The sequence below is a fragment of the Labrus bergylta genome, chromosome 18 (genome assembly GCF_963930695.1).
Source record: "Labrus bergylta chromosome 18, fLabBer1.1, whole genome shotgun sequence".
NCBI classification, from domain to species: Eukaryota; Metazoa; Chordata; class Actinopteri; order Labriformes; family Labridae; genus Labrus; species Labrus bergylta.
Window position 1 is genome coordinate 8,724,252 of NC_089212.1, and position 25,353 is coordinate 8,749,604.

General features: G+C 43.8%; 1 protein-coding gene across 1 annotated transcript in view; it reads right to left on the reverse strand.

Moving 5' to 3' along the window:
* The window catches only part of sptbn5 (spectrin, beta, non-erythrocytic 5), a 44,422-nt gene that overhangs the window by 18,890 nt on the left and 179 nt on the right, over window positions 1–25,353 (reverse strand). The window contains exons 2-45 of the mRNA XM_020641965.3: window positions 23,878–23,992; window positions 19,985–20,152; window positions 19,682–19,798; window positions 19,352–19,509; window positions 19,034–19,262; window positions 14,387–14,473; window positions 14,185–14,292; window positions 13,438–13,522; window positions 13,006–13,139; window positions 12,506–12,726; window positions 11,782–11,920; window positions 11,552–11,686; window positions 11,357–11,445; window positions 11,011–11,164; window positions 10,620–10,823; window positions 10,178–10,384; window positions 9,746–9,917; window positions 9,503–9,639; window positions 9,128–9,340; window positions 8,682–8,834; window positions 7,465–7,595; window positions 7,068–7,319; window positions 6,851–6,926; window positions 6,542–6,753; window positions 6,168–6,417; window positions 5,949–6,088; window positions 5,610–5,709; window positions 5,215–5,385; window positions 4,965–5,129; window positions 4,621–4,710; window positions 4,370–4,506; window positions 3,783–3,969; window positions 3,531–3,640; window positions 3,345–3,435; window positions 2,884–3,000; window positions 2,220–2,377; window positions 1,958–2,090; window positions 1,672–1,817; window positions 1,241–1,355; window positions 1,047–1,157; window positions 776–955; window positions 488–691; window positions 270–419; window positions 89–193 (exon numbers count right to left, since the gene is read on the reverse strand). Of these exons, the coding sequence (XP_020497621.2) occupies window positions 89–193; window positions 270–419; window positions 488–691; window positions 776–955; window positions 1,047–1,157; window positions 1,241–1,355; window positions 1,672–1,817; window positions 1,958–2,090; window positions 2,220–2,377; window positions 2,884–3,000; window positions 3,345–3,435; window positions 3,531–3,640; window positions 3,783–3,969; window positions 4,370–4,506; window positions 4,621–4,710; window positions 4,965–5,129; window positions 5,215–5,385; window positions 5,610–5,709; window positions 5,949–6,088; window positions 6,168–6,417; window positions 6,542–6,753; window positions 6,851–6,926; window positions 7,068–7,319; window positions 7,465–7,595; window positions 8,682–8,834; window positions 9,128–9,340; window positions 9,503–9,639; window positions 9,746–9,917; window positions 10,178–10,384; window positions 10,620–10,823; window positions 11,011–11,164; window positions 11,357–11,445; window positions 11,552–11,686; window positions 11,782–11,920; window positions 12,506–12,726; window positions 13,006–13,139; window positions 13,438–13,522; window positions 14,185–14,292; window positions 14,387–14,473; window positions 19,034–19,262; window positions 19,352–19,509; window positions 19,682–19,798; window positions 19,985–20,152; window positions 23,878–23,991 (6,555 nt within the window). The 5' untranslated portion in view covers window position 23,992. The remainder of the gene's footprint in view (window positions 1–88; window positions 194–269; window positions 420–487; window positions 692–775; window positions 956–1,046; window positions 1,158–1,240; window positions 1,356–1,671; window positions 1,818–1,957; window positions 2,091–2,219; window positions 2,378–2,883; window positions 3,001–3,344; window positions 3,436–3,530; window positions 3,641–3,782; window positions 3,970–4,369; window positions 4,507–4,620; window positions 4,711–4,964; window positions 5,130–5,214; window positions 5,386–5,609; window positions 5,710–5,948; window positions 6,089–6,167; window positions 6,418–6,541; window positions 6,754–6,850; window positions 6,927–7,067; window positions 7,320–7,464; window positions 7,596–8,681; window positions 8,835–9,127; window positions 9,341–9,502; window positions 9,640–9,745; window positions 9,918–10,177; window positions 10,385–10,619; window positions 10,824–11,010; window positions 11,165–11,356; window positions 11,446–11,551; window positions 11,687–11,781; window positions 11,921–12,505; window positions 12,727–13,005; window positions 13,140–13,437; window positions 13,523–14,184; window positions 14,293–14,386; window positions 14,474–19,033; window positions 19,263–19,351; window positions 19,510–19,681; window positions 19,799–19,984; window positions 20,153–23,877; window positions 23,993–25,353) is intronic.

Sequence of the window (25,353 nt, forward strand, 5' to 3'; positions counted from 1 at the left end):
ACACCAAGGGGATTTTCAGTTCAAAAACCACAAACATCATCCTGCATTATCATGCAGTGACGAGGTGAAACACAGAAATAGAGCAGACCTTATCCTCCTGCGAGCTGAGCAGCTTCTCAAATGCTTCATGACGTTTGATCAAACCCTCCGTCTCATCAACCGTGTTTCCCAGAGTGCTGTTCTGCAGCAGGATCTGTGGAGGTCAAACAGCTGATGAGACACTGAGTGTGATGTTTCTTATTTTCTCTGCAGAACAGAGTATGAGTTACCTCCTGTGAGCTGGAGGTTTTGTCCATGCTGTTGACATCTCTGTAGAAGACCTGCTCCAGGTGAACCGTCTCTAACCAGGTCTGTTTCTGGTTCCACTGATCCTCCAGCTTGTCTCGCTCTGCCTGCAGCGCCTGCAGCTTCTCCAACACCTGCAGAAACATCAGTTAGACACCTCCAATACCAAACTGGATTTTAAAACATTGATTTTAAGTCTCACCTCCTTCCTGTTTCTCCTGTCCTGAGTCTGCAGCTCCTCCCCCACGTCCAGAACCTGCTGGTACGTCTCCTGTCTGGCCTCCATCTCGGCCCACAGCTGCTGGTGCTGGGCCAGCTGGAGGTCAGCGGTCGCCACGTCACTGATGCTCTCCTCAGCCGCCATCCCTCCAATCAGCTGGCTGCACCACAGGAGATAATCCTTCGCCTGAAGGGAACAGAGAAATAAGGGTGAGATGAGAGAAACCAAATCACAAAACTCATGTCTGATCATTCATTAATTTCTCCTCACCATGTTGAGGAACAGGTATCTCTGGCACGCCAGTTTAAGCTCCTCCTCCCTCTTCTCTGCCTGGAGACGGAGCTCTTCCCAACGCTCCACCAATTCCTGCTGCACTTCCTGTAGGCAGAGTTTCAACTGAGGAGTGCAGAGACCTAGGATGGGGTCGATGGCGTCCAACTGCTCCTGCAACTTCAACCCGCAAAAAATACAAACATCAACATAACTGTGATCATCAAAACATCTCAACAGGAAACATGCTTCTCTCTCTCGCTCTGTTTACCTGTTGCTCTGTGGCGGCTAGCTCGTGGAGCAGAGCTTCATGTTTCCTCAGCTGTGACGTAACTCCACGCAAATCCTTTGCCACATCGTCAGGGATGCTCTTCTGTCGCTCCTACAGAGAGAAAAAAAGAGAGACGTCAACACGTCTGTTTGTGTTTAAGGATGTCTGGATGTATACATAGCTGGATTCTGTACCTTGATGAGTGTCAGCGCGTCAGCCAGGTCTTGATAAAAGCAGTGACACTCCTCAGCTCTCTGCAGCTGATCCCGTCGCTCCCTGGCCACGCCCTTCAAATCCTCCCAGCATGCACTGCAAACAATGTCAGAATAACACCATGCAAAAAGTTTTCCTTTCTGAACTTCACAGGTGCTTCGTTCAGCCACGGGAATTTAAGATTTAATTTAAATTTAATTCTTTGAGACATGGGATGTTTTCAAAATGGCAGCATGAGGATAAGGTGGAAACTTTGTTGATGCACCGTTTAGAATTGCGCAATCCTCGTTGAAAGCTGTAAGTCCACGTTAATATTTAAAGAACATTTTTAATTATTTTGCAGTGGTGTCAGATTGTTAAAAATGTGCTTCTTAACAACATGTCCGCTGACTCTCTGACACCGTGTGTGTACCTGAGCTGCAGCAGCGTCTCTCTGACTGCAGCACTCTGAGGATGTTTGTTGGGGATCAGTCCGGCTGCCAGGTCGCTGCAGCTCTGCAGTCTGTCCTCTCCGACCTCCAGCTGCTTCAGGAAGCCTTCAAACTTCCCACGAAGCAGCTGCAACGAAAATCACAAACACATACCAATCTTTAACATCTTTAGGTAACATTAAGCAGGACAATACAACCATACTGCCACAGGTAAATTTGTCAAAGGCTTTCAGATCCATCTATGAGTCTCTGTTTATGAGATTTAACCTGAACATGCTGGTAGTCATTGCCCAGGTCCTGGGATTCTGCTGTCTGTCTCTGCTGGTTCATCCAGTCCTCCAACTCTGAGGACTCTCGGCTGAACTCGTGCAGATGGAGGACTTCTTTTAACCTCTGACCCCTGCCAGGAAACACATGGACAGTTAGACAAAGCTGACATGACAAACACAAAACAACCGTGACAAACGGCCACAGAGACTCTGTATGAAGCTAAAGAGGATTGTGTGTGATAAAGAGAGTCAGTATTTACCTGAGAGCCGCCTGATGCTGCAGCTGCTGGTTCAGACTACTGAGACGACTGTACGGCCGGCTGAGCTCCTCCAGTCTCCAGTTCTGCACCGCCTGCTCCACCTGGTCTCCTAACTCCTCCACCTCCACCTCCAGCACCTCCAGTTGACCCTCCAGCACCTGCAGAAAGGGAGTCATATCAATCAATCATCAGATATATTTATGTAGCACTTTTCATAAAACAAAATTCCAAGAGGAACTGAAGAAAATCATAAGAAAATCATGTTATCTGAATGACATCAATTTAAGGCCAGAGAAAAAAGTGTAATGCACAAAGTAACCCAAGAGTTTGGGGGTCAAATACAACATGCTGGCACATTGAGCTTTATTGCTTCATTAATTTTCCCATCATGCATTTTGTGAGGGTTTGGTAAAAAAATATAAAGTCGACATGCTTTGGGAAATAAGCTTCATATTTAAGGGTTTAATAAAAGTGAAAGAGGCTTAAAGAAAAAGTGAAGCAGTAGAATTTAGTTTTACTGTTAGGGATCAGATTTTAAATTAAGATTTTTAGTGTGTGTGTGTGTGTGTGTGTGTGTGTGTGTGTGTGTGTGTGTGTGTGTGTGTGTGTGTGTGTGTGTGTGTGTGTGTGTGTGTGTGTGTGTGTGTGTGTGTGTGTTTTGTACCTGGTGTTTGGTGATGAGACTTTGTGTGGCCAGCTGGTCTTTGCCGTAGTCGTCTGTCTTCACCAAACTGAGTGTCTCGGTCAGCCTGGACTCCAGCTCTGAGCAGTCCAACAGCAGCTACACATCATTCAGATTTAACGAAAGTTCAAAACAAAATACATCGAAACAGTTTGTCAAATTTACACTTGTTGCATATCAGAGAAAAACATTTTACTGTCAGCTAATGAGGTGACTGTGTTGCAAACTATGAGGGCTTTAAAGTAAATATAAGGGTAACGATTGTTGCTGTGCCTGATTTAGCACTTTTAAAGATACAACCATAAGTATAATCCCATTTTCAAATAAGGTTATCAAACTTTCAATACTTCCATATTTATGAAACCACATGCTATAAAAAGTTCTCTCAGCGGTAGTAACAGAGGCGTTCAAAGGAGAGAAGGGATCAAGGGATTCCCTCTTGCCTGTTCTCTGGTGATTGCCTTGCTCAGATGAGCTGCTCTTTTGCTGCAGACCTCTTCTAGCTCCTCCCACTCTGCGCACAGGTGGCTGCACCTGCAAAGAGTCAATGACTTTGTAAGTTAAATAATTTGAAATAAAAAGTAAAAGAACATTTTTGGAGTCATTCAAAAGAAGAGACAAGACTGCACCTCTGAAGCACTTCCTGTCCATCTGATTTGTTGGATTTGGCCAGGCTCCGCCCCTTCTCCAGGACATGATTCAGGTATTTTTGGTGGGCGTTTACTTCTGCCTGCAACTCCTAGAAGAAGATACACACAGATCTGGAATAAACACTTTTTGGGTTTTCTGTTTTAGCTGTTATTCACATTTTTAGAGTTGAAAGTATTCTGTTTTCTTGAAGTTTTTTTTACAGACTTAATTTACTGTATTAAAGCGGGTACCTTGTGTTTCTGCATGAGGCTGATGGCTCCAGCCAGAGACTTGTCGTATCCTGTTGATCCCGGTGGTGGAACGTGTTCAGAGATCCAACTGAGCTCCAGGTCCACGTCGTGATAAAACCCAAACAGCAGCACCGACGCCTCCAGCTGAGCTCGACGTCGGTCCAGAGGCTTCTGGAGAGACTTGAACCTGAAGATCAAAATTTCTGCTTTATGGCAAATACATCCAACAGTAAAATATCTTTGTTACAAATGTGGTCATCATTGTCACTTGTGTGGACACAATCAGGAAAAACGTGTCCTTAAGTCGGGGAATCAGCTCATGGTTCAGCTCTCACTGTGTGAGTGTGTGTGTAGTTATACAGCCAAAATATCAAACATGCCAGAAAATCTTCAGACTGGTCGGGAGCAGCTGATCAGGCCATGATTGGCCGTTGTGCATCAATGTACACTGCACGACTAATGACATGTGATCAGGGTGGAATTCTGCCCGACATCAAGATTGTCACACAACAAAAATCGGCCTTAAATCATACAGTGTACGTCCGGCTTAAGATATTTCATAGAATAAGTGGAAACAATTAACTCACAGTGTGAGGTACGTCTCTGTCTCCCGGAGGATCCTCTGAGAGTCGAAGTGATTGGAGGCGAGGTGTTTGGCTCTGCTGACGATGGAGTTGATCTTCTCCGCCAGCTCCTTGGCCTCCTGCTCCAGCTGTTGATGCTCCTTTACACAGACAGAAAGGCGGAGGTAGCTCATATGAAACAGGCTCCACATTGTACCACCACAGATTTAATTTACAGGAAGATGTCTCAATGAGTGTCAGCCTCAGTGTATCACCTTCAGAAGCTGTCGGCTGGACCGGAGATCGTGACCTTTGGCCGCGTTATTCAGCATCCACTGGATGGCTTCAATCTTCAGCTTAGCGTCCTGAGGAGAGAAATTTAGCTTTCATAAAACCAGAGATTCATTACATGATCTTCTCTCTACATAACAAGCCTTTAATTTGCAAGACAAGAAATGTTGATAAATTATTCCAATCCCTTTGTTTGTTTGTTTGTTGTATTGTAGTTATTGTGATATTTTCAGCTTCCTAACGAGTCAATTAATCCAACATCTGGCTGATTAGTTTCTCATCAGTTAAAGACAGAACTGGTTAAATATGTCAATGGTTCAGAGTTTACCTGCAGCAGCTCCATCAGCTGCTCCTGCTGTCCCGCCTGTCTCAGTTTGTCTCCTCTGTCGGCCATCTTGTCCTGAAGTCTCCTCCAGCGGCTGCTGACCTGAGTGGACTTCCTCCTGATGCTCTGACTGTTGTAATGCTCCTCAGCGAGCATCTGCTCCGCCAGCTGACCAGAGACAGATATTATTTAAATTTCCTGAGCTATATGAACTGTACGTCATGACGCTGGGAACCAGTGAGCGGCTGTTTACCTGGACCAGTCTGTCCAGCCGGACCTGGTTCGCCTGCATCTCCCTCTCAGCCGCCTCGTGTCTCTTCAGCTTCCGTAGGATGTTGGTGGGGTCTCGGTACGACTCGTCCTCCGCCACCTTGAACTTCTCCTCCATCCACAGCAGCAGCTCGTCTGAATCTCTCTGGAACTCCTAAAGCACCAAAAATCAGAAAATATGAAGAATCACTGATTTCACATTAAAATATGAAGTTATAGAAATACTAAATGTTTCCTGTTTCTGACTTTAAAGCCCTTCTAGTGAACCTCTGAACCAGGGCCGACATCAGGGCAAAAACAAAACACAGTTGTTCGTTTCTTAATATTTAACCCTACAATAGTCATGGTCAGGTAAATAATAATAACAGACAGACATACCTGATATTTCTTTGAGGCCAGCAGCTGACTCCTCCTCTGCCTGCTGCTCTCTTTCAGCTTCTTGTTGGCCTTCTGGATGCTCCTGCTCCTCTCCTTGATGCTAAAACATGAGCTCAGTGTTTTTAAAACAGCATGACATACATGATAAATAGGTAGTGACCACAAAACTGTGACCCCAACCAACGGCCTATCACTTATGCGGTATGATTTTTATTAAACTTGCAGTCTGGTTTAGATTCTGTTTGGTACATTTTAACAGCTTCCTCAGATTCAGTTTATTGCATTCAAATCAAGGGAAATGTTCACGTGATATCGTGAGACGTGTCACTGCTCTCTTACTGTTTCGCAGCGTAGTGTTGGTTGTTTAAGAGCTCCTGACTGCGTTCAGTGAAGTGATCCACTCGTTGGTCCAAAGCCTTCAGGAGACCCTCCAGCTCGTGCTGTCGACCCAGCAGACCGTGGACGCTGTCCACCGAGTCCTGAAGCAACAAACACATAGAGTCAGATTTTGATTTCATAGATGGACAATGAAAACAGATGAAAGTGAAACGTCCTCACCCCAACGTCTTGGACCCTCAGTCGGGCTTCGTGACCGGACAGCGCCGCCTCAATCCGGTCTCCTTCCTGGTTCAGCCTCTGGAGCTCCAGCCCCTGCTCTAAACGCTCCTTTCTACTGGTCCACATCTTGTCAAGCTTGGACCAATCGGCATCAAGTTTGTCCATGGTCTGTTGGATGTCCACACCCCCTGTCGTCCCATTGGACGAGCCCTGCTGAAGAGACCTCCCCAACTTCTGCATCTCCTTTAACCTGAGGACATGCAGGAACACAAACGGGTAATTTGCAGTGAAAATAAATCATGGGGAGCTTTTATGTGAAGTTCAAATCTCAGTCAAAGCTCAACCAAAAGAACTAAACTCTCAGTAGTTCTCACCTCCTCTTCTGCTCCTCCATCTCCAGCCGGAGCTCCTGGTGTTGCTCCAGCAGAGCGACGGCTGAGGCTACGTCAGTCGCTGTCTCCTCCTGCAGAAGACGGTCTTGCACTGATCCCGTCCAGCGCTGCAGCTCCTTCGTCTGCCGCTGGAAGCTCTGCAGCCGACGAGCCTCCTCCAGGAGCTGCTGTCTGTCTGCAGCCTGACCCTTCAGCTGCTCCACAACAAAACAGGAGAGGGATCAGATATAATGGGTCTTAGAGAAACCTCTTAAGCCGACATTCCTTTTTTAAAGATAGTTTCACACAAACCTGACTCAGCAGAGCCTCCAGAGTCTGAACCTCCTCCTCGATGGCTGCTCTCTCTGCTGGACTGCAATCCTGCTTCCTGTGACAGGAAATGTATCATGGACTTCAAGATGCAGCTAACATGAAAAAACATTGACCAGCTGGCTGTTTAATTGGATGCAGTATACAATCAACAGCTTTGAAAATATTGTTGTTTTAACAGTCGAAGTTCGACACATACATCTTGGCCATGCTCTTCAGGTAGGCGATCTTGCCCTCCAGGATCTGAATGTCTCTGAGGGCCTGGGTCTGGTTCTCCTCCTCGGTCCTCAGGGTGAAGGAGCTGCAGCCCACGTCCACAGTGTCGAGCCGGTCCAGCTGACCCTGCAGCTGAACTTTAGCCTCCTCGCAGCTCTGAAGAAACGTCTGAACGTCTGCCGTGCTCAGCAGCTTATGTCCTTTCTCATCCTTGAGCTGCTGGATCCGATCCCACCTGCAGACACCAGGGACAGAGCTGTAATCAGTCTGTTCACAGTATTATTATTTTTAAATGAAGACAAAGCAAGTGGACGCTTCTAATTATCATCTGCATCACTTGGCTGGCAGATCATATTCTGACAGATCTTTAATGTTTGCACCTGTTGGAGACCTTCCTCTGTCGGGCCTGAATCTCTCTCTGCTTACTGTGTCGGCTCTTCACCAGCTCCTCAGCCATTCTGATGATGTCATCCAGCTGGCCACGCCCACTCACCAACTCAGTCAGGAAGTTCTTAAAATAGGAAGTTTCCTTTAGTAAAGGCAATACCTTACATTTAAAGGGATACTTCACCCATTTGCATTAAGCTTTGTATCATTAGGAACCTGGTAGAATTTTTGAATGGTTGTGCATCCCTCCCTCATTTTCCCCTCAGATGGGAAATCTTTGTATTTCTAAGTCTGAAAAGGAGCTTCCAGTGACGCAAAATGACGATTTTTGAGTCACTGGAAGCTGTTGCAGTTAGCGAGGTGAAACTGCAATGCTAGTTCCTCATATTTTTGACCACTGGAGCTACAGACCAATCACAGATCACTGGGTGGGAACTCACTCCCAGAATCCAAACTTAACAGCCACCATATTGCTTGGAAGCTATGCTAACAGGCTCTATGGAGAAAGCTGATAATGGCGAAAAAATATAAATATAGTGGCGAGATGGCTGCTGCCGGCTCAGCAGCCGAGACATAAGGCCTGCCTGTCGGCGGCGGTGAGGACGAGGAGCCGGGGCCGGCTCGAGCTGGGGTGGACTGGTAGTGTCAGTGCTCTCACTGTTTGCCTATGGACACAGACATAGAGTCTGGTTTCTGCCAGGAATTTCCAAGATCAATTCTGGAAGAAATCTCGGAATCAGCTGAGGAAATGGCCTTATGTGTTGAAGTAAATATGTCTGTAAATGTTTTTATTACTATATTTCTACTGCTATATTGGATATTCTGGAGAAACTGTAACGATCGAATTTCCCTCTGGGATTAATAAAGTATTTCAGATTCTTTCTGATTCTGAAATCGAGGACCTTAGTGGGAGTGGCCTGCGGTGCTGTGCATTCTGGGATTCGGTGTCTTTCATCCACATGAGCCAAAAAGACACTTTCTGCCTTTTCTCGGCAAAGAAGGCACCAACTTCAAAATTAATTGCACATTTTTACTACATATATGACCCAATGTCAGATTTATGTTTCAACGGGTGAAATAGCCCTTTAAATATTTAAACTCTCACTCTAAGTGTGTTCTGAAGGAAAGAAGGTCATAGAGTGCAAAGTTATAGATATAGTTAAGATAATAAGTCTGAGTCTGTGTTTGTGTTGCTGCTCAAACTCTCCACCTCGTATTTGGCCTGGACGACTCCCAGGATGTCGTTGTCGGTGCTGAAGGTGTTCAGGATGTTCTCCTTGTCCTCCATCCATGACTCAAACTCCTGACAGCTGCTATAGAATTGATGCAGACGCAGCGTCTCCTCCAGACTCCTCATCTTCGACTGCAAACACAAAAACATGTGTGATGAACTTTTCACTTTTTACAGAAGTAGGGCTGTCACATTACCACAGATTTGATACTAGTAAAAATGAAATGATATCAATAGCTGTTTAGATTAAACAGAAACATAAATAGAAGACCTAGGCACCGAATAATCCAAAATTGCAGGCAAAAATGAAGAAGCTCCAAGCTCTACACTTCTCTTTTTGCTTTATCCTCATCCGACCACCTTGATGTTTTATTTTGATGTTGACACACAAATAAACTACATTTCCCATGCAGCCCCTCTCTCACCTTGACCAGGTTGTACAGGAAGTTGTAGTCCTGGTCCAGGCTGGCCTGAGTGCTCTCTACAGTCTCTCTCTGGTACTGAGGGTCCAGCAGCCATGTTGTCTGAATCTCAGTCGTGCTGCGGCGCATCGAGCGCCTTCTCCTCGGGCAACTTAGCTTCCTGCTCGAGCTTTCAGGCACGCCATTGGTGGAGGCGGCTGGGGTGGGGGGAGGAGCCTGAGAGAAGTGAGGACATTTAGGTAGTGACTGAGGATGATTAGACTCATCATTAACCAAAACATTTTATTAATATATGGAAAACTCTTGACGTAGGGATCTGATTTGAGAGGTAAAGATGATTACTGTTGTAAATTGAATTTCATTGATCAGTGATCTTACAGACGCCGGCAGGATGCTCAGGCATGCTTTGGGGATAAGCTGCTGGTTTCCTCGGCTGTCTCTAGCCAGGACTCGATCTTCATCCTGCTCTGTGCTTATGATGGTCACAAGCTCATTTCGATCCCACTGATACTGACCTGCAGTCGACACAAAAGCTCACCGTGTTAAAGAGTCATTCTAATGACCGCTTCTTAATTGTTTGAATCATTCCCATCAAGTGACTCAGAGAAGGCTCTCTTTTACCTCTGCTGTATCTGAAGCGGACCTTCGCTTTGCTGTCCTCTCTCTGAGGGGCGGAGCTCCCAGAGCCCCTCCCACCTCGAGACCTGCGTGGCAGTGATGTCATTGTTCCTGGCCCCTCCTCCTCTCCAGATGAATCACTGTATTGAATCATGGTTTTCTGCTGAGTCTCCACCTAAACATGAAGCGTCAGTGTCTAAAAATTAAATCAATACGGTAGTGAACTAAACTTGCTTTAAATCTAACGGCCAGCAAGGGGCGACTCCACTGGTTGTAACAAACTGTAGTCTGATATTTTTCAAGTTTATTTTCTGAAGATTTCAAGTTTCAAGTCTTCTTCAACAGAGCATCATGTTCATTTAGTCAATTATGGTCATAGAGATCAGAAAAGAGGGGGAGGAGTTAGTATCACTGAATGATATGAGTTTGACCTACAGTCAGGGTCGTTAGCTGTGCGGCGCTCCTCGCCTGCTCCCACAGTCTCTTTATCTCTGAACCGTAGGCCGCCATTTCCTTCTCCAAACGCAGGTGACGCTGCAGCAGCGCCTCTGTGCTCGACTCATCTTTCCCACAATCCTCGCTGGTTAGCAGCGGTTTCCTATCTCCCAGCCAGGAGTCAGCCTCTGTCACGTCTGCAAAGTACTGAACATAGAAGAAGTATTCAGCTGTGAGAAAGTGAAGGTGGCTGTATTATTGAATTGTTTAATTTTGGACTCGCACACAAGCGGCTGTGTCATGAGTGTCATTGATGACGGATTGACGGACTACACCGTCAGAACCATCGGCACTCTGTTCCTTGAGCACTTTCCTCTGTACAAGGAAATACAAAATCCACCTTTCCTTCTTTATGTCTCCACCTGTTTGGTTAATTTGTTACCTGTTTGATGGTGGCGGCCGCCTGCAGTCTGTTGCGGTGTGCGGTCGCCTCGTCGCTCATGTTGCTCCACTGTTTCTTTAGAGTCCGGATCCACTTCTGGATGGCCCGCTGGTTCACCTGATCCTGTTTGGACAGCAGATCCTGACCTCGACCCAGAACCCCCTGGTACAGGGTCTCCTGAGCCTGAAGCTCTGCCTCCAAAACCTGCGAGAAGATTATGGAATGATTGTCTTGACATGTTTTCGTCAGAAAACAGATTGAAAGGACTTGAAGGATGTCAGAGGATAAGTTTAAGCTGAGATCTGCTGACTGGGAGTCCTTATGACTTGAGTTTTTTTTTTAATTCTAATAAAGCAAAAACAAAACTATAAATATGAATTTTAAAAAGCACCTTATGTTTGTGTTGGGCCAGATGGATGTGGTTCAGGTCTCGTCCGAGTCCAACAGTCTGAAGCCGCAACCAGCGTTCATAAAGCCACGCCTCCAACTCCTCACAATCGTGGAAAAACTCAAACAACCTCAGCTGAGCCTCCAACTGTCTCCTCCTGAGAGGAGAGGAGAGGAGAGGAGAGGAGAGGAGAAACAAGGGAATAGGATAGAAGTGGAGTAGAGAGGAAACAAGGAAACAAAAGAGGAGATGAGATGAAAAGTAAAGACACAGTGAAAGGACAGATGAACACATAGTGTAAAGTGGACGAATACTGAATGTTCTGCTAAAGGTGATCAACAACGTGTACCTGTTGCTGCTGAGGGACACCAGAGATTTATACTGAGTGTCAAGAGCTCTCACTCTGTTCTGAATCTGCTGACCGTCTTTCACCTTCACCTGAGAAGAAACGCCAAAGAGAGGGATGAAAACTTTCCTTGGCTGTGGAGTAAGAACTCAGACAAGTACATGAGTAAAATAAGGAGATGAGGATAACCAGTCATACCTTCAGGACTCTGCTGCTGATGTTGTTGATGGTTTCACCGTGAGCTGAGATTTGGGCGTCCAGGAGATCCTGCTTCTGGAGGAGGGACTCCACCTCGGCCAGCTGTTTGCCCTGATCAGACGAGCTGGCCTGAGTCTGGAGAAAGGTAAGGAAAGAGACATCTTTTACATGAATGCACAGTATCCTCCTCTGTAACAGACTGCATTTTTATAGGTAGAGCGTGAACTCACCTGCAGTTCCTTCAGCTCCTGGTAGACGAGCTCAATGTCTCTGAGAATGCTGAGATTATCAACTACATTTCCCAGAAGCCCCCTCTGGTCCTGGAGCTGCTGCAGCAGGTCCTTCCATCGATGACTGATGCTGTCCTCTCTTACAAACACACACACAAATGTACAAATATGTGTACAACAGTCATTCATATCTGCTTTAAAGGAGCAGTATGTAACTCTGACACCTAGTGTTTAAAATGGGTACTGCAGTCCAAATTCAAAACATTATAGAGAGCTGTCTCCCCTCTCCCCCCGCCCCCTCCTCTCTAGAGTTGATGCTCACGCAGGTTGCCATGTGGTGGGCGCTGAAGCTTCAGTGATTAGCCAGCGCTGCATCGGTCTGTAAACCTTTCTGCGTTCTAACCTCTCTCCATTTTTCAGCTTATTAGAAACATGTCGATAAGTGATGATCCTTATGTCTTTGAGGTTTGTTTTCTCATAATATTCAAAGATTTCTAAACCTGTGCCTTTCATTATATATTCTGTGTTTTCGAGGGTACTGGAAAACATTCCAGGTTCTAAAATACCTGAATTCCCTTTACAGTGAACTACTCATACAGCTTGACCTGACCAATCCTTTGAGTTTGATGTTTAAGTCGTGTTAATAAACATTCAGTCCTTCACCTTTCTACCAGAATCTAATTTAAGCAGTGGGGGGGGGGGGGGGGGGGGGTTATTCTCTCACCTCCTGATAATCTGCTCCTTGCTGTGGTAGTTTTCCCTCTCGATCGTCTTTGCCATGTCTCTCAGAGCAGTGAAGCGCGGCTCTCTGGCCAACGCATCGGTGGACAGAGCTTCCAGACGGCGGCCAGCCGCCTGAGCCTCCTCCAGGGTGGAGAGTCCTCGGATGTCCTGCCTGCGGATTAGACGCAGTGTGTCCTCCAGATACCCCTCCCTTAGTGCTGCCTGAGCAAGCAGACAAACAGAACATTGACCTTAAGAGGTTTAAAGAGCAGTACGGAGGTGATTCAACTATTCTTAATATTAATTATATCTTAGACATGAGACCTATTTAGGTTCAGAAATATGAAAGAGAAATACAAAGTAATCAATGAAAATGTGTTTTGGTCAAATTATCTTGCAGTCAAAACTTTTCAGAGAAAATCATTTGCAGAAAACAAACTCATTAAATTAAAGAAGTTTTGATGTAAATCAGTGTCGTGCTTTACAGACAGATGTTTTTACCTTCCTCTCAAACTTCTGGGCGAGCTGCTCCAGGTTCTCCAGGCGGAGCAGCGCCTCCTGCAGGGCTCGCTCACGCTCGTGTTCAGCTCTCTCCAGCAAAACCCAGCTCTTCTCTACGTCACTCAGGGTTTTACCTTCACAGAACAACACAAATTAGAAATCAGATCACACTGGTTCTCGGTCATGAAAGTTAGTCAGAGAAAAACATTTTAGTAGGACCAGCTTAAATGCGAGCTTGGGGCGCAGATGGTCTATCTGTCCGCCCCATGAGGGTACAGTCCCCCAAGCGGGCGGTCCAGGTTGGAATCCGGCCTGCCAGCTTGTCATTCCCCGCTCTCTTTCCCCTGTTTCCTTGAAGAATGAAGCCTATATCTGTCTTTATTTGTGGTACCTTGCTGAGTTTGTATCTGATTAAATAAGCTTGTTAATCACCCTCTGGAGGATTATAAGCCCTTTGGTTGTTTGCCGCCAACTGAGTCTTCAAACTGAAAAGATGAGCTTCAATTGCCCCACGCTCCTGAAGTCAGAGAGAGAGAGAGAGAGAGAGAGAGAGAGAGAAACACAAACATGTCACGACGTATAAAAACATAAATAAAGAGAGCATTGAAACATCCACCCAGAGAAACAAAACTAAACATTCATTTAGCAAACAAGGGAGAGCAAAAACAAAGCACAACTTTAAGATATTTCATAGTGTTGAAGTCTAGACCACAGTAGCCGAGACCAAGACATACCCAAGTCCAGAGTGCTCAGAGACCAAGACAAGACCAAGACCATAATATCAAGTAAAATCCTCATCTTTTGTTTCGGAAGCGTTTTACTAATTTAGATCGTAACACCGGGAAGGTTGCAGCTGTAACCTTCTTATCACAGTAATGATTTAAAAATAGCCTATCAGTGGTGGTCTTGACCGGTCTTGATTTAAAATCCTGAGTCCACCCAGTCTGTCACCCGGACAAGACTGTGTAAAAATGCTCTTGAGACCAAGACCGATCAAAGGTCTCTGAAACTAGTATTTCAAACTGACAGCATCCGTTTATGTTTCCACTGACACTAGAAACAATCGTCCCATGTGTTGGAGAAAGTGACAGATCTGACCTGAAGACTGAGAAATAACCTGAACTCCTGAAAAGAGGAGCGGTAAAGGTGTTCCTCTGAACGTCGTGAAGATGTTCTTACCTGATATTTCGGCGGTTTCTCCACCGTCCTGTACGTCTTAAAAGCCGTCATCAGCTTCTGCATCTCCCTCACAGAGTTCGGGAACCGTCTGTCATTCAGCTGCACCACCTTTAATCAAATGATGATCAATAAACAAGTTCAGCTGTGACAAACTTCAGCTCTTTTTCGAAGATTCAAGGTCATCCTATGTTGTGTTTGGTACCTTGGTTTTGATCCAGTGGAGCAGATCTGAGACCATTCTCTCATACTGGACCTTCATGGCATCCAGCTCCATCAGCATCCCGACAATCTGAGGAAGTGAATTAGGACACACAGATAAATAATTTTGCTGCACCGAAGTAATCACTGTCAGTATTTTAAATATGTTTAGAAACAGGAAATTTAAATGACTGGAAATATTACAGACAGAGCCAAAAAATTAACCTTTATAAAAATGTTCTTAAGTCCCACATAAACCTGAATATCATCAGCATTGGGACAGAAAAAATACAATCAAGGAAAACACATTAAGACTAAAAGAAGGTGGCCCTAAGATCAGTCCCTGAGGAACCTCACCTTTAATCTGAGAGGATTTTGGGAAGCTTTTATCGAGTTAAAACAGACTAAGGTATATCATTTACTTTTATAAAAGCAAAAGATGAGGTCTAGAATTTTGTTTTGTTTTTTAGCTGGAGGGTTTTGAGAAATTATTTTGTATTGAAACAAAAAAGCACACAGTAAACAACGTAACAGGACGTCACAGAGACAAATAACAAACCTTGTGGTGCGGGACGGGGGATGAGTCTATCCTGTACTGCCTCTTCAACCACTGACCGCTCAGACTGCCTCCCACTGACATACTGATAACCCATCCACGCACTGACCAGCAGCGTGAAACCCGGGTTCTAACAGTTTCACTCACAATACAGATCCTGCAACTATATCCCCTTTAGGAAACCTGAAACACATCCTTGACCCACAATTTATACCTGAATGGTGTTTTTATACTTTAAACACACCTGGAAACACACAGTAACAGCTAAAAGGTGCTTCTAGATTCTTAGGCCACACATGATGCACTAGAATACACCCGTTACCTCCAATTAAAGCCCAGAAATGTTTGTTAAGACCTCTGAAATACCTGAAACACACCTGGAAATTCTGATCTCAAATATGCCTGAAGTAACTTCTGTCAACTGATTAAATCCTGAAAATTTTTATTATACCACACACTAATATACCGTGAACCTGTACCATGGAGAGCAACAGCTGAAAATGTTTCTACATACCCTGACCGGGCCAGATCTGAAGTTCACCTGTGATACCTCATGACAAAACTTCCCCTAAACCGGCCTAAATCCACATGATTCAGGTCATCGTGACAACCTCTAACATACCTGAAATACATAAAAACTAGACGTAGAAAGCCTTTTTCCAAACCTCCTAACACACATAAGAAATATGTGACACACCTGGACCTACCTGGTGCAAGTGGAACATTGTTACGTGACTCCAGGTAAATCACTGGAGCTGGACATACCTGGACATACAAGTGCATTAACAGCCAATATTGCTGGATTACCAACCATCACAACACGAGGAGGTTTTTAGTTCAAACACGTCAGGTTCCTGAACTCATCAGATGTTTTAGATCACCAGAATAATGTTCACATTATTTATTCACTTGGGTTAGGGTTATCATCCATGTGGATGATAAATATTTAAAAGCAGCTAGTAAAAATGTCTGTTTTTGGCTCCTCTGGTGAATTAAAAGTGTTTCAAATTAAGGAACTTCATCAAAAGGATGCTAATAATCATGACAAAAATGATGATACGATTCTTTCCTCATATAAAAATTGACTGTTGCTGTAGTGTAACAGTGCTGGATGCCCAAACTAAACGTGGGCCAAGTTTCAACATATGTTGGAGTAATCCCAGCATGAGTCTCCAGAGGGCGCTAAATGACATGTTCTGTAAATCACGCCATACTTCCCCGATATGAAACCAAGAATTTCACCAGACGGCTTCAAGCCACTGAAACCTCGTACACGGACTCTCTTTTCCGGACACTGGAGAGCAGCACTCCCCTGGCAGCCCTGCCGCGTTCTGCCCCTCCTCAGAAGACTTCCAGAGAGCTAGACAATCAGAAAAAACTGGGCACATGGGGAGGGGGGTCTTAAAGAGACACCAGCTTCAGTTTCAGGCAGAGGCTGAAATAAGGGGTTTTACTGACACAAGTATCAGATAAATAAGATCATGTAAAGCTGCTTTAAAGGTTTCACACACTGACGACATGAAAGGTGAACATGAGAAGAAGATGACAGCTTTGAACAGGATTGCAAAAACTCTACAGCCTCCACATAGTATGACATTTTTAGTTGACCTAAGGAAAGGAAGTCAGAGCTCCTCTCACCACAGCAAACATCTGGATTGGACTAGAGCACAGTTTGAAGAGTTTAGCTGAGAGTTGAGTCCAAGAAAAAACTACAAATCCAGAGGAGCTAAAGAAGACTAGCATCTGTTCTCCCTTAATTTCAATTTAAAGCCAAGAAGCATAACAGCAAATCTTTGAGCTTACCAACCCCACAGAGACAACTCACAACCCCTGACAGAGCTTCACAACAACAACAACAATCAAGCTCTTCTAAAATCCAAGGAGAAATCCTCTGTGGTGCAGTCTCCACTGAGGTGAAACAGACTGAACTCAAAGCGTTCCCTTCTTCCGTTCTCTCTGTGCACGCGCAAACAGCAGGTACAGGTGTGTAGCTCCATGTTAGCACTGTAGCTGTTAGCTCTGTGAACGACTCCTCTGAATGTCCTCAATGTGATCTGCTCTGATTAGCTTAGTGTCTGCAGCCCCGCCCACCATCACCGGCACAGGACTGAGACGCTGCTCCGTCACCATACCAGCTCACAGGAAACATCAACACCGGTAATCCTATAAAGCTTTTCCACATTATGCAAAACAACTGTAACATATCTGCATGATGTTTTTATTTGACAGGTGGGTATCCATGGGTGTCTCTTATGCCTGTGGTATGAATATAAAACCTTAATATTGTGGCTACTCTTTCTGTTCTCCTGCTGTGTGATAAATGAAGCCCCTCACAGTGAAGGTATGGTGTGTGTGCTGTGTGTGTTGCAGCTCTGTCAGCAGGGGTCCTACTGACAGTGTGAATCTAATCCAGCAGTAATCCACACTGATTGACTGACTGACAGGAGGAGGAGGAACCTGAGGGATTAGCGACAGGCAGCATGTGAGCCAAAAAGGAAGTGAATGTTTCTACAGGTACCTGCAGAGACATTGGTTTGTATGGAGATGCAGTGTTTCCCCTAGGTTTACAGCGTTGTGGGGGTGGGGACAAGCCGACATGCCGACACGGCGACACGACAACACAAACACTTGAAGGAATCTTGGTGTTCATCTTGGTGCGTTACTTTTAATGACAGATGTCCTTTTCTATCGTAAAGGTATCTTTAAATTACTTCTTTCCCTTATTTCCGACTCTATCCACTATCATATCCCTACAATAAAGGCACAAAAAGCCCAAAAATAAATCTTTAAAAAAAAAGTAATAATAATATTTTTTTTTACTTGACATTCAGGGGGGGTGGGCCGGCCCCCAATATAATGGTAGGGGAAACACTGAGATGTGTGTTTTGGTTTGTTTTCTGAGTGTTTGGTGTGTTTTGGTTCCCCTTCCCCCCTTTGCCCTCTTTCCTTATTCCCCCTGCACACCTGTTACAGATCTGCAATCACCTACTCCTACAAGAACTCATCACCAACACTCACTCCCATCTGGATCGTTGTGCCGTTTGTGGTTAATCTGAGTCACAAGTCCAGCTAAAGTTTAATGTTCAATCTGCTAATCCACATTATCACATACAAAGCCCGCCCGCCAGCCAGCCAGAGCATCAACTCCCATCGATTCATGCCCTCACCCCCAGCCCTGGACCCCCCGACTAGCGACCGATTCTCTTTCCCCTGCAGTTCCTGAAGAAAGTTCCTTAACTGCCGTCGTTCTGCTTTTGAGTTCAGCTGCAATCAAGACAAGATTGTCACAATATCCCAATTTTCAACTCTGATATGATTCTAGTAAAAATCGTATGATACTGATATCTCTTTTGAAACCAAGGCTATAAAACGGAAGTCCTAGACACCCAATTTCAGGTAATTTCTTGTTTATAATGAACAAAAATTGATTTCTCCACGCTAACTAAATTGCACAAAAACATTGGTGACATTTTGCCAATTAGACAGTGTGTAGGAGTCAGCTTGAAATGTTTGATGGATTTATTCCTCTCTTACACACCTGTGTTATAAAGTTTTTTTGAAGATTACGTATTTTCTTATGCTATCCATCACCAAAATAATCTATCATCTATCATAGACTATCATTTTAAAACACTCATTGAAGTGCAAACACTGAAACAGCCTGCACTAGCAGTGAGCAGACAAACCATGATGGTCAGCTGTTGCAGTTCTTTTTGCAGCCTGCAGAGGGAGCAAAAGACCACAGTTTGGACCACCAACCTTTGAGGGAGTGAGGGGAAACACATACTACACTGATCCAAACCAGTATCCATGCTACACAAGAGAGCTTCAAGAATTAAAATACATTTTTACCAGCAATATAGAACTCAACATTCCTGTCTTCTTTTTGACCGCAAAACTTCACAGCTGACATGTTAAGTACAAAAGTTTTAGATCCTAACTGTTAACCAGTAAGAAGCTTGGGGGAAATGTTTTAAAATGTTTTCAAGGTTCCTAATAAAATGTAGATGTATATATCTCAAAGTATTTAACTTGTAAAAAGGAAGATATTTGTGATAATTTTGTTTCACTACTATGAAAACCGCTCTTTCAGACCTTGGTGAGTCTCTTCTGGATGGTCTGTCCCTGCTTCATCTTGGAGAAGTAGTGGTAGTACAGGGACACGTAGGTCATGATGGACTTCTCATCCGGGTGAGGAACCACCATGTCGTCCACCTCCAGCAGCTGCATGATGCCAAACTCTCGCTCAGCCATGGAGAAGGCGTGCTCCAAGTTACGACGGGGGTCATCGGCATGGAGACGGCGGTAATCAAACAGGTCAGACCTGGGATGGGATGTTGGGGGGGGGGGGGGGGGGTGAGGATGGACAGCAGAAACAAATGTGTTTGTGAGTGTTTTTTTTAAGTGTGTTACCTGTGTGCGTGGATGAGGGCATTGAAGGCGAGTCCACTCCTCCAGCTTGAAGAGAAGTCCTGCACGTCAACGCCATCGTAACCCGACGTTTTCCTCTGACACCAGATCAACAGAGCCTCCTTTGCCGAGCGATGAGCCACACTACCTCCTCCACCAGCCTGAGGAGAGAGCGAGAGGAGAAGAGGAAAGGAAATGAGGAGAGGAGAGGAAGGCAGGAAAGAAAGGAAGGAAGGATGGAAGGATGGAAGGACAGAAGAAAGGAAGGAAAAGCACAGTTAGAACGACAAAAATAGAATAGCCACAAGGAATGGTGTGGGTTTAATTCCCTACCTCGTCCAGGTTGATGGGTCCGATCTGGAACCTGAGGATGATGATCCAAAGCAGACCGAGGATCAGCGTGCGGTCTCCGTCCACCACATTCTCTGGACCAATCAGATCCACCCGAATCTGAAAGAAAAGATCCGGAGGGGGTTGAGAAAGATTTACATTTTCTGAACTCTGAATGACATGGGGGAGCAGTCTTTGGACTTGGACAGGTGCGTTACCATGGTTTTAATGCATCAGAGTGACTTGGAAAGGTGAGTCAGCTTTGTTTTTACACTCTTACTGGCTTGGAGGTGAAAGGTGAGTTACCTTGGTTTTGAGGAAGTTAATGGCATTGCTGTTGTTCTCCAGACAGTGGACTCTCAGTTTGCGGCGGCTGGGTGGCGGCAGCTTCTCTCTGGAGATGAACTCCAGCAGACGGATCAGAACGACTCCGGTCTTTAGCTCGGTGTAAACGTCCGTCAGCTCCAACGGCTCCTGCAGGAGGCGGACAAAGTTTAAAGTCATGTTGGTCCCATTCTGACCCAAAACCAACGTTTTAACGACACATCTCAGCATAATTTCTGATAAACACACCCGACAAAAATGCAGCACGTTTACACTGAAGATATCAGAGGTACTGATGACTTCCACAAGTTTAAATTAAACGTAAAAATCAAATGATATAATTACCTGATTCAAAGCCAAACTAACAAAAAGTTGCAATTTTTTTTAATGGATTTATTCCTCTTCAACACACCTTTCGAAGGAAAAAGTTCCAGCCCTGATTATTAAAATGTCTGACTCTGTTGCATGAATTATAATAGCTTGAGAACTGAAACAGGATTTTAACTTGTACTGGAGTCAATTTAAATCCACATATTGGCAGTTAGGTAAACAATAGGAAACTTTCTGCACCTCTGCATGTTACATAATAATGTCAGTGGTGAACATATACGGAGAACTCTGACTGAACTTTGCTCTGTGATCTGCAGGAAGCTCAATGTTAAAAAGTTAATTTTCTCATAACTCATCCTTGGACTGGAGTGTTTCTTCCCCCCCGAAGGGTGTTACATAACGTGTGTCTCCTCTGCTTCAGGACATCCTGGTTATCTGCAGGTCAGGGGACATCTTACAGCTATCTCGTCAAGGGGAGACAGTCTTAGAAACAAGACGAATGCCCTCCTAATTTTATACTCAGTAATGTTTTTTGGATTTTACAGTTTGTAAGAACCTCTCTGAGACCTACTGTCCGAGTCTTCCTGTGACCACAGAGCACTTCCTGATGCTGCTCTCCTAGTTAAAGACCACGCCCAACAGTCCATTATTTTGTTTTTCTCAAAAATCATCTTCTTCCTCTTTAGAATGACAAAGTATAAATATATATATTTTATTAGGTGATGTAATAGCATGATAAACATAACAAGAGTAAGAATATGAAGACAGAAACAACAACATTGAAGGCTATACAGCTGAACCACTGCAACACCAGAGGCCCCCAAGGAGACACCAGTCCCCCAACAACCCAGACACCAGTCCCCTACCAACCAGAACCCCAACACCCCAGACCAGTCCATCCAGACCCCACAGCTGAACCTTAGTCAGAATATGATTACAGCAAGTGAATAAACCGTCTCTATACTGTATCTTTAATTTGGGTAAATTTTAAGGAAAGAAAGAAAATATATATTTACATAGACCACTCACACAAACACTGTTTTCTCCATTTATTACTTCAGTTATTACATTGATGAAGCCCCCAAATTGTATTATTTTATTTTATTTCATATGTATTTATTTCAACATATTTGTTTTCTGGACAGTTTGGTTTTTATATTTTAATTTGAGTTTTTTTTTTGTATGTTTAACACTTTAAGTATGTTTTGTTTGTAAAAAGTTAAATAACAACAATAATTTAAGCTAGCTGCAGGTCGTTAGCATTACGTTTAAGATAAAACATAATTTGAAAAAGATCTTAAAGTGGAATTTTTATTTTATGTAGGACGGTTAGAGATCAAACCCAACATTTCGGTCTTCGTTCATAAATACATTACCGGGAAAGAATTACATATATTCAGACTCACCGGAGTAATGGGAAATCTCCGTAAGGACTGATAATGTGTTAAAATGCGATGTAAAGTGAGTTTATGACAGAATACATGATTTAGTCCGACTTGGTTCACTTCCACCGACAGGTAAATTAAACTCGCGCCAGAACTCTTCTTCGGCCCTTCTCTCTGATGCTCCGAATGGACGCGGCGACGCGCTCAGTGCTGCCACTGGTGGCCAAAATATGTATTACACTGAATTATTTGTAAGTGGGAATTAACGGAGTTTATCTGATGCCGTACACAGTATTTTAGTATCATTTTAAATCAGGGTTGTCTGAGTAGCAGAATTTTAAACTTTGATATGATTCTAGTTAAAAATCTAACATTATTTATACCAGTTTGGATACCACGGCATTAAAAATAGAAGTCCCAGATCAGAATCAGAATCAGCTTTATTGGGCATATGCTTACACAGATGCTCTATGTTTGGTAATACCAAATTCTTGTTTTTAAATACCAAAAAATGCAGGCAAACTTCTCTACACTAGCTAAACTGCACAGATACATTAGCAACGTACCAAAAAGTTGCCCATGTATTGGCAATTCAGACTAAAACTATGATTGTAGATATGAAGATATTTTAAAGCTTCGGTAATTAAACGTTTTCAAAACCTTATTCTGAGGAACCTATAGTTTACTTAACAACTTTACACTGTCCAAAATATTTACATTAAAAACATTTAAATGTTAGCTCTGAATCCTGTAACTTTTATCCCTCAATTCATTGGGACTTTATTATAGCACGGGTAACATACATTTACTTCGCTAAAGTGAAAGTGATTCTTTGTTATGATCCTTATGATCCCCATTTTACTAAATTAATCACTTTAACATGATTTATTTCCATTTTTGTTTGCTTTTTGCATCCAAAATATTATGCAATCTGTTATCAATTCTTACATAATAATTACGTAGTCGCAGAACTCATAATTTAGCTTCAAACTTTGAAGGAGTGCAGAGGACATGACCTAAATGAAGGATAGTAAACAAACCTCCTGCAGGATAAGAAAGTGAAGTAAATGTGTGTTACAGCCCTCAAGAATTCTTTCTCTCCCTGCTGCCATCCTGCAGAAATCCCAGAGGAATTCTGGGAATGAAGAGCAGCAGCAGAAAGGTTCAGCCAACAGCTTCATCAGTCATCCAGTTATCAGAGAAAAGAAAAACGTGAAATCTAACCCAGACCTACGAGAGCCCAGTGGAATCTGAGAGCTGCCCTCAGGACAGGATACAGAACTACACTCATATTTATACTGTGTGTTTTTATCTGAGGGTGACGGTGTCGGCCATCACGGCCGATGATTAATGAGTGTTTGTATATGTGTTACTAGCTGGTAGACTGCAGGTTATCAGACAGGAACGTGACTGATAACATGAGTAATAACACTGACTTCATCTCTGCAGGCGTGAAACTTTCTCTTCTGTTCGATTCGTAAAGGTCTGACACCTTTAAAGCCGACAGAAACACAACAATGATAATGAATCTTTCAGCTAATACCATTAGTGCAAGCTGAATCCTGACCCTTTATTCAGAGTAAACAGATCTGTAAATTTCACAAGAAAAAATGAAGAAAAGAATCCAGATGTTTGTAACTAAAGTGGATCCAGGACTCAGAGGGAGCAGATTTATGCAAAATCATGGTGTACAGAAACAGAGATGTGCTGAGTCGATGTTCCGTGTGAATGTTGATTACAGTGATAATAAAAGTAATGGAGCTGCCTGCATGTGTCTGCAGACTCAACAACAAACACAGACAGAGACAAAAAGAGAGAGAGAGAGAGCCGGCATGGAAACACGGCACGACTGAACACACTGTTCAGGACGGGCAGAGTGTTCAAACACAACAGAAGAAGAACTTTTACTTTGAAAAGTCAAACCACATTTTCCCTGTGATGAGACTTTGTGGTTTAAATGTGAATCGAGAGCTTTGAAGGTGTGTTCTACGTTAAGAACCTTATACTTTAGTGCTTTGGCCTTCAGTCCAAGGCTACAATAAATGGATGAAGAAGATCTTTGTGTGCTGATGTGACCTTTTGACCTTTACAAATTAAACTTGAAAACCGCTGTGTTCTCGTCCTCTCTCTGTTTTCCTTCCTGGACTCTCTGCGTCTCACCCCGTTCTTGTAGAAGACGCTGTTCATCCACTTGGTGAAGGTTTTCTTCTGCACCGCCATCCTCTGCTCCTGCAGCTCCCTGACCCGGCCCAACCCGTCCTCCTCGCCCTCCATCCTGAAACAACAAAGAGAGAGACGTTTCAGTATCAGACATAGTAGGGTTTGTTCCTCGATGGGAAGTTAAAAACTTCCTAATAATTTAAAAATAATCATATTTAGCAGCAGTGGAGAGGAGTGAATGGTTTGTTCTGATGTGTGCTGCGGGCACCTCACGATAACTTTTTAACAAAAGTTTGATATTTCAGAGTCGATGTTCCGGTTAATCCTCTGGGGAGCAGACGTGATTTTAGAAAACCTCCTGACTGTCTGTCCTGAAGAGGAAGCTGTCAGCTCTGTCTCTCTCTCTCACTGAGTTCACATAAAAAAACTTCTCTTTATGCTGACGAGAGCAAACACACCTTCAATACAACACTACTGTAAAAATTCCTCACCTGTCATAACCCACTGTGTGTGTGTGTGTGTGTGTGTGTGTGTGTGTGTGTGTGTGTGTGTGTGTGTGTGTGTGTGTGTGTGTGTGTGTGTGTGTGTGTGTGTGTGTGTGTGTGTGTGTGTGTGTGTGTGTGTGTGTGTGTGTGTGTGTATGTGTGTGTGTGTGTGTGTGTGTTAAATTGTGTGTTAAATTATAATTCTACAAGAACAAGTCAAATTTTTACATTTCTATAATGATATAATTGTTTAAAGCAAACATACTCATTAAGGTAAGGTCACTTTATTTGTACCTACAGTGAGTGAGTCAGCTACATACTAAGAAAATAAACCTCTTAAGGGAGGTCTTTTTGAACATTTCTAGGGGGCGCTATTGAGCCGTTTCCCTTAAGTCACAAGAAAAACCACCATAATATGTAGCCTAATATTTTTGCCAAATGTGGTGAGTTTTTTGAGGCATGTTCATTGGGCACAAAGAAAGAAAGAATGAGTCTTTGCATTCTAAGAGGGTCAGAGGTTGGTGCTCGGGCCCTGATAACCCATCAGAACCAGGCAAATACAAACACGAGACAGAAATGTGCAGAGATCAATAGTTGATTAATACTAAGTGTAAATTCTCCTTTTGAGCAGAATTCGATCAAAGAAACTAAATTAACTTTCACCGTGCCTCAGGTCAATTCATCTCAAAAGTCTCACATTATGCTAAGCTAAGCTAAGCTTTCATAGCTTCATGTCCACAGACTTTTCTTCTCCACATCTCAAACCCTGCAGTGAACTCTGGTGAACACTGATTTCTAGCACAATACAAACACTACAAACAGATCCTATATACATCCTGCAGAATCCACACACACCGTGCAGAGGAAAGAGAGGGGTACAGACACACAGGAATAAAAATAACCTGAGCATAATAAATCCTTCAGAGTTAAAAACATGTAGAGAGAAAAGCTCTGCTCACACTCAAGAGAACAAAAGACATGTTCAAGCACA